Here is an 11,477-nt window from a genome sequence, read left to right as displayed (position 1 = left end):
ATGCACAGTGCGTGAAAAGACGTGTGTCTTCTCAAGTTGAAGACAAACGTGGGCATTCATAGAGGGAGGAGGAGACAGCACAAGGTCGTGGGGGAGGGAGCGAGCACCTGTGGGTCTTCTTGACCTTTTCTCATGACACACTCTCACTGTTCTCTACCACAGCTGCACACTTTATCAGCAAGGTTACACCACGTCTGAAGGCTGTAGCAATGAAGTCAGTAGTTTTCTGCTCCCAGGAACAAACTTCTTACCTTAAATTTAACAGCAACCCAAGAGTAATGCAGCGAGTTACTAATTTTATATGAGGTAGAATATAGAAAAGACACTGACATTGTCAAATTCAGTGATAAAAGTGAATTCACTGAAGTGCAGTTTCGAGATACTTGTACTTTATTTGAATATTTCCCTTTTCTGCAGCTTAATGCTTCCGCTCCACCACGTTTTGGAGGTGAGTATTATACTTCGTTCTCACGTCATCTGTTTGATCATTTTATCCACTTTTTACAAACCAAACAATCAATTGACTAATGGAGAAAATAATCAGCAGATGAATCCATAATGAAAGTAATCATCAGATGCAGTCCTGTACAAAATAGTTCAAAATGAGCTCCACTTAAACTAAAAACAGTAAAAGCCTGCTGTATATCAATGCATAAGGAATAATAGCCTGATGATATCATTCACAGGGGGGCAATTTGTTGCATTGAGTGCTTTTCATCCATTTTTATGATGATGTTTACTCACTACACTGGGTAATGTAGACACCAGGTTTTGAAAAGGAAGAAGAATTGGTGGACTGCAAAGGCAGTATCTGTGGTTCTGTGTGTCGATTTTGACCAAGTTTGTTTGTACAGCAGAATTCAGACACAGTACAACCCATAGTGCTTTGCAGGAGCATACAATTACATGACAAGACATTCAAAATTCAAATTAAATGACATCAGAAATAATGAGGAAGATGTCAGAAAGAAAAGAGTTGTGAGTTTGTTCCCAAAAAACTGAAGATCTGCAGATTCAACAATAAAAGAGTCTAACAGGTAATGTCAGACCAGTGGACTGCTTTACAAAACTTTACCCACTATGCTACTAACCCACTGAGTGACATCACTGGAGGCAGTTCATCAGATAACATGCAGCTTCCTCTGGAGCCACAACAGGCTTTATACTACTGTCTTTCACATATATGCACTAGTACTCCCCAAGACCTGCAAACAGAGTAGCAAAGTATTTTATGTGTTATTTTACGTGTTATTAGTACTTATATAACTGTAAGTAAAGGATCAATATACTTCTTCCGCCTGATACTACAGCAACTGAATACAGAGTTCATTTCCAAATTACAGAGTTATTTACAGATTCCTGCCACGAGACCAATAATTTCTACAGTATAGTCCTTTATGAAACAAAACTGCAATTGCTGTTTTACTCCACATAGTGACACTGCAGCCCTTTACAGGAACACCCTGCCATCTTTTGCTTGTGATGTACACTGACTGTTCCAAGCATTCACAGTGAGCCTCCTGTGGGTCCCTGGACCATAGCTTGACAAACAGTTCTGTGGAAGGCTCTGAAGGTGAAATAAAATCAGAAAGACGAACAGATGAGCTGTGAGCAGTAGCAGCTGCGGGGGAATAATCTCCGACCACATCAATAATCTTGGGCTGGAATGATAACAACATGTACGAATTGTGACAGAGGCAGTTAAACGGATTGGGATTCAGCAGATGACACAGTTTGGATTAGATCAGTGACATGTTAAATACACAAGGAGTCCACTTAAAGATTGGAAACAGACTCTGTTTTGTAGTTCACAGAGATGGTTAATTCTGTGGGCTTTAAAACGTGTTTATGTGGTATGTTGCGATGAAGTCAGATGTCCGACAGATCAGCTCAGGGGGTTTCATCATCACAGGGCCACATTTGGCAGTAGAGGTTCTTTTACCAGCACGGATCATGAAACTCAGAGTTGTCTGCGAACACTAAAGGAACAGAGCCATTACACAAATACAAATCTCTCCTTATGTCATTCTGTGAGAATTAGACTAGACAGCACAGCCACACAAAGCTGATTTTATCCATACTTCACAAAACACGCGCGCTGACAGGGAGCATTGACATACTCAAGAGGAGTAGTTACGCTGAACAGAAGAGAGACGGTTTGGTGTTCAGTTGCCTTCTGAGTGATTTCTACTGACTGATTAACAGCTGACGTTCTGGCTTTTTTTTTTTTAGCTGCAGATCTGTCTGTCAGACTTTCTTTCTTTCTTTCTTTCTTTCTTTCTTTCTTTCTTTCTTTCTTTCTTTCTTTCTTTCTTTCTTTCTTTCTTTCTTTCCGTGTCTCTCACTCCATTCCTCTTTCTATCTATCCCACTTTACCTCTCTCTTTTCTCTCTTTCCATGCAATTCAAAGACATTTGGCTTCAATCAGCGAGCAGATTTGGACAGACGGTGAACGCTTCTGTTGCATGTGTGTGTGTGTGTGAGACTGTGTGATCTTTGAGTATGTGTTGGGGAGGGTCTTTGCTCCGCTAATGGTTTATTCAGAAACCTGAGCAGGGTGTTTTACGAAAATGTGAAAATATTCTTTCAGTCATTTAGATAATGGGCAACTACTGTGTGTCCATCTGGGTGTGTGTGTGTGTGTGTGTGTGTGCGTGAGAGAGGAGGTTGTGGTATGGATGTGTGTGAGAATTGATTTTATGCTTTCCGATTTAAGCACTGCCAAGGTCCTTTAAGGTCACACACACATGTTTGAACACACTGACTGATACAAGTGTCGTTCAGTGTACATCACCTTTTCACATTTGTCTCTCTTGTTGTAGTAGTGATGCAGTTCTGAACAGATCATGATGAAGTCCAGGCCTGGTTTTTTTTTGACTCTTGCATTCACGATGTCAGTCGATAAGAGCCTCTCCGTTACTCCCGAGATGAATCTGAGGGTGTCACATGATAGTTATTAGGATAAGAAATATTTCTCCGACACATAATTACATGTACTGTGTCAGTTTTTTGCTATTTTACTGGAAATCCTTCTCTGCCTGTGAAAGTCCTTTGAACTAAAGAATCTGAGAGGAAATATCGTGTTTAGTTGAATTCCTCAAAAGTCATGTCCACACTGAGGCCAGAGGCCCTGATCATTGTTTGGCTCTAACCTTCATGGTGTCTCCTAGAAATGTTACATGCTTTAAGGTTAAAGATTGTTTTCTCATGCTGTCCCACTGCTGCAGCACCTTTACTCACCCTCTGTCTCAATGCTCAGTTTGAATGACTGTCTCTTTAGGGCTCCGCCTAGTCTGCTGTGATTGGTCAGCATTCACAGGCCTGAGCGGGCACTGCTCAATCTTCTCGCGACAGCTCTGCCAGTGTATTGTTATCATGGCCTTGCCGAGGGGCGTGGCTGAGGGTGGTGACTGAATAGTTGTGACATCACAACCCAAGCACAACACGTTAACATGCACAGTTTGAGTACAGGATGTGTGTATTTTTATGTGGAGTGAGTGTTTTGATGCTTTCATAGTATAGCAACTATTACTACTACTACTACTTCATAATCAAAACATGTATGAAAATCAATCAACAATTTGTTAATTATCAGTAAGTCCACCAACAGAAATTTAATCAGCAACACTCTTGATAATGAATAATTGCTGTAGTCATTTTTTCTTTTTTGATTTGCCATCTACAAATATCAGTGTCAGCTGTGGGAAATTATCAGGCATTTAAAAAACAAAATAATACAAAAATAATCATTAGATACAGTCAGATTATTAGATATTTTTAGATATTTTTGAGGGTGGGGGAGTTAGGTCACCAGGCCAGACTATTACTCTGACCTACACTGTGCAGTCCTCTCTGCATGACAGACTGATGGTTTCCACTGCAAGGCCAAGAACAGTCCTGCCAGTACTCATTATTTATAGGTTGCCATATTCCCTAAATCAGAACATAGGTGATTCTTTCTACATCTCAGTGCCAGCAGAGATGACTCCTCTGCTGGGTCACAGTTTTATACAGACAAACTAGGCTTTCAACCATGTGTCCTAAACATGTTGACTTGGCCCTGGATCTAATAAACCTTGCATGGCGCTGCAGTTGTTGGTGAAAAGTGGTGGTGACTAACACACACTGCTTGGCTCTGTGACACACACCTACCTCAACACATTCTTCAGGTCTCTTTCCCATTAATACATGCCCTTTTATTAGTCTTCTCTCATAAATACCCTTGGAGAGAATTCACAGACTATAAAGGGAAGTTTGTTTTTCAGAATAGTAAAGTGTTAATGGGTCCAAAACAATAGCCTGCCATGCAAACTATTAGGGCATAAATGCCGTCTCTTACTTCACCACATTGTGTCTCCTCATGTCTGATCAAGAGCGGCAGTTTGATCTCCAGCAAAACGTTACTGATTTTTCAAAACGCTTTGAGCTTTAGTTGCCATGTGGATCTGTTTATTTGGGATGAAGATGATGATGATGATGATGGAAGGAAAGATGGTAATTATTAATATTTACAATGTTAATGAGTTACAATTGTATATATGTAATATTCTTTTTTTCCATGACTGAATAAACAAGCTGCTCTCAGAGGAAAATAACGTCACGAGAGCACTGTTTAAAACTAAAAAGTTGACTGGGTCCACCACATAAGAACAAAGTAAATCAGGATGAAACTGTGTTGTCCTTTGTGGTCAGTTTGTTTAATCAGTTCATTCAGTCATGAAAACAAAGAGAGTTTGTTTATTAAGTTAAGTTAGGCATAAAAAAAAATCACTGATGATGGTTCTCTACTGATTTCTTCCCCAAAACTACATAATGCACCTTTAAGACAATAAAGATGAGCCAAGAGAAAACGTATCCGATGATGAAGGCGAAAGTGAGGCTGCGAGGGTAAATATGATGATGACTGTGATAATGATGATAATGAAGATCAACGTTATGATGGAGGTAAGGTTAGTGAATGAGTTGGATGAAGATGATGTGATGATGTGTGAGCAAGAGAAGACAAAGAAGACAATTTAGAAGGTGTTCAGTAGATTTTGTGTAATCCGGCAGCCGAAACCTAAAATGGCTCTAAACAGCTTATTTCGGTTTAAAAAGGGTGTAAATAACATGTTTTCAAATCAGTTTGGGATCTTGGGGCTTCCAGAGACTTGGATTACACAGGACATGCAACTACCTCTCACACAATGTCCCACCCACAACACTATCTGATTGGTAGCAAATCACAGTTAACAGCCTATAAACACTGAGTGCTCTGAATCTGCACAGTAACGTGTAACTCTGCAGTAATTTATCACAATAAATGTGGTGGAGAGGAAGTATAAAGTAGCTCAAAATGGAAACACTCAAGTAAAGCTCCCTTGAAATTGCACTGAAGAACAGCACTTGAACTGAACTTTTTTCATTTCATTGCCGGTTGCTGAAATGTTGACGCAGTGTTTCATTTTTACTGTAAAATGAATATTGGCCCCAAATATCAGTTTTCAGACTCCTTGGTCTCTGATAATCAGTATCTGCCCTGAGTCAGGTAAAGTGTTGATGGTGATGATGATGATGATGATGATGATGATGATGATGATGAAGGTGAATCAGGTAAAGTGGTGATGATGATGATGATGATGATGATAATGATGAGGATGATGAAGGTGAATCAGGTAAAGTGGTGGTGATGATGATGATGATGATGATGATGATGATGATGATGATGATGAAGGTGAATCAGGCAAATTGGTGATGATAATGATGGTGAATCAGGTAAAGTGGTGATGATGATGATATGATGAAGGTGTATCAGGTAAAGTGGTGATGATGATGATATGATGAAGGTGTATCTGGTAAAGTGGTGATGATGACGATGATGATGATGGTGAATCAGGTAAAGTGATGATGATGATGATGATGATGATGAAGGTGAATCAGGTAAAGTGATGATGATGATGATGATGATGGTGAAGGTGAATCAGGTAAAGTGGTGATGATGACGATGATGATGGTGACTGGACGACCGACTGGAGGAGGAAGTGATGAGCATCGCAGAGGTGCAGAGGATGAAGATAAGAAGCTCACGGGTGCAGACGACAGTAACGCCGCGTGGCCGCACTTGTGCCGGCGGCGGTGGGAGTGTCCGCGAGGAGGGTAGAGCTGCTCCGCTCAGCTCGCGCGCAGGCAGGAGCGGCGCGCACATGTGTTCATTCTCAAGTTAAAAGAGTCGCGAGAGCAGGACGCTGACGAGCCGCGGACACGGGCAACAAGAAAAGTCGTTGATATCCGCGGTTGCGTTGCCTTCGTGTTCTTCTCCTCCCGGTGTGATGTCAGCCTGTCGGGCCGGTTTGGTGCTCTTGTGCGCGGTGTTGGCGGTGACTCGCGGCCGCAGGAGTTCACCGGAGCAGGAGGATGTGGAGGAGAAAATCAACAGCGCCAGATGCACGTCCAGGTGCCTTACTCTGCACATGACCCAGCTCACTGCTGCCTTCAGACACCTCCAGGTACCTAGAACCACTTTGTGTCTTATTCAAGAGTGTTTACCCAGCCTGAGGTCAAACCTGACCTCCGGTCAGCGGTCCACACGACCACTGGTGTGTACAGAATAAATTAGATAATCATAAAATGAAAGAACAGACAGCCACGACTGAGGGGTTCGATGCTAGACGCATGAATGTGTCGCTCACCGGTGAGTAATCTGTAGGAAATGAATACAGGGTTGCGCAAATTTAGACAGTTTATGACTCCAAAGCTGCATGACTGCTGTTTTCTGCAGTTTTACAGTTTTGATCCAGATAGTTCAGCTATATTTTTTGTGATACCTTTAACAGTCACTCTATAGAAAAGCCATAATTGTCCTGATTTTCTGGCTTAATGTTATTATTTTATCAAACAGAATACAGGTGATTTACTTGAGAGGGGCGCTGTGTAAGGCAAACTGAGAATTTTGATATTTAAATTATTAATAAGGTGATAATACAAATACAAAAAAATATTCATCTTTTCCAGTACTGACTAAACAAGCTGTTCTCAGAGGAAAATAAGGTCCCGGACCACTGTTTGAAGCTAGATATGTGGCAGGGTCCGCCACATAGTGAAACAGTATGAAACTGTGTTGTCCTTTAAGGCCAGTTTGTTTATTCGGTTTATTCAGTTGTGAAAACAAAGAGAGTTTGTTCATTTAGTTTGTTTAGACATAGAAAATCTGTCAGTGAGGATCGCTCTCTTCTGATTAAGATTTCTTCCCCAAAACTACGTAGCAGACCTTTAGTATCATAGTGGCCCGTCACCCTGAAATGTTTCACTGGAAGATACAAAAGTGTGATATGAACAGAAATGACAGGGCTCCAGACTGAGTTTTCACGCTGGCCGCACTTGTCCGCCCAACTTTTCTATTTGGGTGCATTAGCTCATAATTCAGTAATACATTTTAATTTGATTCATTTACACACAAATGTTTGCTTTTACTTGACAGATTTTTGGGTGCATGCACGACCAAAATAGTCACACCCTGGAACTCTGGGTGATTTGAGGCGAATTACGTCATGAAACTTTATTAAGACACAGAAAACATGAAAAAAAAAAAAAAAAGACAGAAACATCTTGTGCTCCGGTCTTATTGGTGAGGAAGCCACATCAGATAAACGTCAACACCGACCGCTGTCATAGATGTGTCACTTCTGTCACAGCTGTGCTTCCTGCTGGAGAAATGCACAATTGTGCGGTTCTCGTCCAAATCTTTCCACAAGTCTTTCCATTCTTTCCAGTCTTTTCAGAAACAATGGCCTCACAATGCCATGTTGTGTAGTGTTTCTAGATCAGTTAAGAGGTGTTGTTACACACAAGGGCAGAAAAGCACAGTGGAGCACTCACTGCCTGAATAATTAATCCAAGGAAACCGTGTGAAACGGCGAGTTGTGTCCAACGTGGCTTTCATCGGGAAGTTTTTCAGATTGAAGTCACCCTGTGTCAGCGCTCGGAAGGCAAAAGGTGCCCAGAAGAAAGAACTTTGGTTTCTGGTTTACAATTGTTGACAAAATTACTCATCTCAGTGAAATCGCTGGCCCATGTTCTGTGGCCCTTTGTAGTGAGGAATGTGAGATTAACGGGGACATTAGGACGTTACCAAGTTCGAAAAGCCACTTATCGTTAACGGCTTCAACATGTGCATGCTGTGTAGTGGGTGGGAAAGTCATTAACCACAGAGTTTAGCCCCAGTGGCTCTGAGGTGTGTAGCAGAAAGTGTGTGAATGTATATATATGTGTGTGTGTGTGGGTTTGCATATGTTCACGTATAAAACTAAAGGTTTGGTCTGGTCCTCGTCCATCTAGAATAGACTCCCCGCACCTGTGCATTGGGTAATGAGGGTGGCCCCTGGATGACTCTTTTGCAGTGTGTGTGTGTGTGTGTGTGTGCATGCATGCGTGTGTGTGTGCATGCATGCGTGTGTGTGTGTGTGTGTGTGTGTGTGTGTGTGTGTGTGTGTGTGTGTGTGTGTGTGTGGTTTCTGGAATGGAGGTGTGAGAAAGGGAACATTTGGTTTAAACTTTATGAAGTGGAGTGCAGTAGTCAGATGTTGAGCATCAAACAGCAGTGATGGAAATGAGAACGACCCACTGGGACATAGAAAACAGGTCAAACCTTAATTTTCAGATCAGGTTTGATTTGTAAAAAATATCAAAATGTTGCACTCCTTCCTGTTACAACTCTTTAATTTCTTATGCAGCTTTGTTTTCTGCCATACTTGTGGCATTAGTTGATATCCATGTTGTGTTTAGATGAATATTTTCTCACATTTCTGATATCCTCAAACAGACAAAGCCATCTGTGGAGAAAATATCCCAGAATCAAGAAAAGGGAAAACCACATTTAGTCTACACACTTGTTCACTGTACTTAAACAAATATAATATAATATATAATACATATAATATTCCCCTTTTCCCATTTTTATTATAGCCCAAACCATACTGGCACCAAAAATAGAGTAACAGGTTTTCGAGGACTTCCGATATGTGTGTTTATGGCGTAATATGGTGTGTGGCAGGTACACCTGCTCTTGTGTGCAGGAATATGGACTGCCAAAGGATATGTCTGTTTTTTCAGCCACGTGAAGCGCCAGCAATGTTCAAAACATAGCCGACACTTTGTCAAGAACGTCTTGCTGGTTAGATTTGCAGCAGTACAATGCTCTGCTTCCTGCTGGTGCTACTCCACACAGGGGAAGAGCTGATGGTCATCTACTGCAGGTAACACATTGATGAGGGATAAGTACCTCATACAACCACACATCACAAGATTTATTAAAAGAATTTTTGCTTTTAGTTGATTAGTTTACAGACACAAAATTAATCAGCAACTATTTTGATTTTCAGATTACAGTATACAGGATACTACTTAAATGATGATGCTATTTTGTCTTGTAAAATGTCTCCTTTGACTCTGGAAAGCTGTGGCGGGAATTTTTCATCACATTCTGACATTTTATAGACATCAAATCAACTCATGGAGAAATCAACAGTCAGATTGATTAATAAGGAAATAATCGTTAGTAGCTAGTATAAGAAAAAGAACTCGGCAATGACACCATTACCAGTTACCAGGACAGTGACAAACAGGAAAGGGCCATGTCAATGTTTGACTTGGGAGAAACATTTCTGGATATAAAGGGGCAGTGAAAACTTGTGTGTGTTATACTGAATTAAAAAGAGCCTCTACACTTTGAGCAAACAAGGAAACAAGTTTCCTCTCAGCCACATCCTGGGGAACAACATCACTCCCTGAACCTATTATAGGACAGACAGTGAAGCAGCAGAACTCAGAGTGATGAATGGGTGGGAGAGACTGTGTGTTAGAGCATTCATTCATTTAAAGAACATAAAACGTAAAATACCCTTTTGATAACATCTCCAGTAACTATAACATCAGTGAGGGCAAATGGAGCTTTACTCATCCTCCTCTGTCACCACACACACACACACACACACACACACACACACACACACACACACACACACACACACACACACACACACACACACACACACACACACACACACACACACACACACACACACACACATATTGCTTCCTCTGGCTTCATGTGGGTGAACCCTGTGTTTTTGGCTCTTTCTCTCTCAGTGTGTGTGTGTGTGTGTGTGTGTGTGTGTGTGTGTGTGTGTGTGTGTGGCTAAGTGTGTAGCCACCAGAATGTGAGTCACCAGTTTTCTATTTACACCTCGCTTTCTGCTGCTTCTCTGGGTTTTCCACTACTTTCCCTTGTATGGTGTAATAGTGTAATTATAGCTCTTTGTGTGTGCACACAAGAGCATATATATGCTGGTATGTTGTCATATCCCCAAATTCCTCTTTGATGTAAACTCCTAAAAATAAGGGAAAAAAGTGCAGCCCAGGCTGGATCTTTGTGCACACACGTAGTAGATCAGATTAGACTGCGCGTCTTAAACACTCATAAGTCTGTGGTGCTGATGAGCGGATGGTTAGCGGTTCGAGCCAGGGCCGAGGGCCAGTGCGAGGCTGAATGAGCTGCCTGTGCATTCATGTTTATGCGTGTGTGTGCGTGCATGTGTGCCCCAGCTGCTCTGCGGTAGGTAACTCTAATCAGCCCAAAGGTCGGTCAGCCAACCAGTCACGCTCTGAAAAAGACCAGAGACAACAGGCAGGTCAGGTTGCATGGAGACAGACAGGGAGATAAAGGCAGGTAGACGGACGCGGTCGAGAAGACAGGCAGGGTGAGCGGGCAGGTAGACGCACAGACAGGTGTGACAAACAGACGCGAAGACAGACGGGCTGAAAAACTGATATACAGCCTCAAAAGTGGAGTGACGTGCAGGCAGACAGGTAGGCAGAGAGACAGGCGGGGAGACAAAGGCTTGTTTGATCCACCTCAGAGATAAAGATTCAGGCTCTTTCTGCGGCTTTGTGACTGCCCCGTCATTTGATCAGCAGAACCAGGGATGGATGGCGATAAAGTTGTGGAGGCGTAGGAGCGACTCTCACCTGAAACCAGGACGAGAAATTCCACAACAGTAAATCACAGCTGGAATGGCAAAGCTTGGAGCGGCGCGGCTTTATTCTTTCAGCTACAGAGAAAGAGTCAGATAGAAAGACTCTTCAAAACCACATCAAAACCATGACGACATATTATATCTGATACCTGAGCCTTCAGATCCCTTCTTTTTCCCATAAAGTTGGTAAATCAACTCATATCTAGGGCTGGCTATTGTAAAAAGAAAATTACAGATACCGTTTCTGAAACTGATACTGATACTGATACCTTTACTTTGATACTGGCTCCTGAATAATGCTTTTATTCTATATCAATTTTACGAAATCTGTTATAACAAAAGATCTAATTGCAGGTACACATGGTGAGCCCCATCTCTGGGCGTAACCTAGTGTTTTTCCTGCATGCCTTGACACAGCTAATCACCAGCAGTATTAGATCTTGGCATAGCAAGTATGCTGCAGGTTTA

The 11,477-nt window shown here is 41.9% G+C and overlaps 1 protein-coding gene across 3 annotated transcripts in view; it reads left to right on the top strand.

Annotated features, from left to right (window-relative positions):
• Positions 1–406: 406 nt before the first annotated feature.
• The window catches only part of anos1b (anosmin 1b), a 48,536-nt gene continuing 37,465 nt past the window's right edge, over positions 407–11,477 (top strand). Inside the window, exon 1 of one of the 3 annotated variants that reach the window (XM_037116109.1) lies at positions 407–448. In XM_037116109.1, the coding sequence (XP_036972004.1) occupies positions 422–448 (27 nt within the window). In that variant the 5' untranslated portion in view covers positions 407–421. Of the gene's footprint in view, positions 449–6,108; positions 6,486–6,640; positions 6,671–11,477 lie in introns of those variants that run through there. The other 2 variants (XM_037116108.1, XM_037116110.1) reach the window with 2 other exon arrangements.

This window comes from Acanthopagrus latus, chromosome 11 (assembly GCF_904848185.1).
Source record: "Acanthopagrus latus isolate v.2019 chromosome 11, fAcaLat1.1, whole genome shotgun sequence".
In the NCBI taxonomy this organism is placed as follows: Eukaryota; Metazoa; Chordata; class Actinopteri; order Spariformes; family Sparidae; genus Acanthopagrus; species Acanthopagrus latus.
The sequence above is the reverse complement of the archived record's forward strand: the minus strand, read 5'-3'. Positions and strand labels throughout refer to the sequence as shown.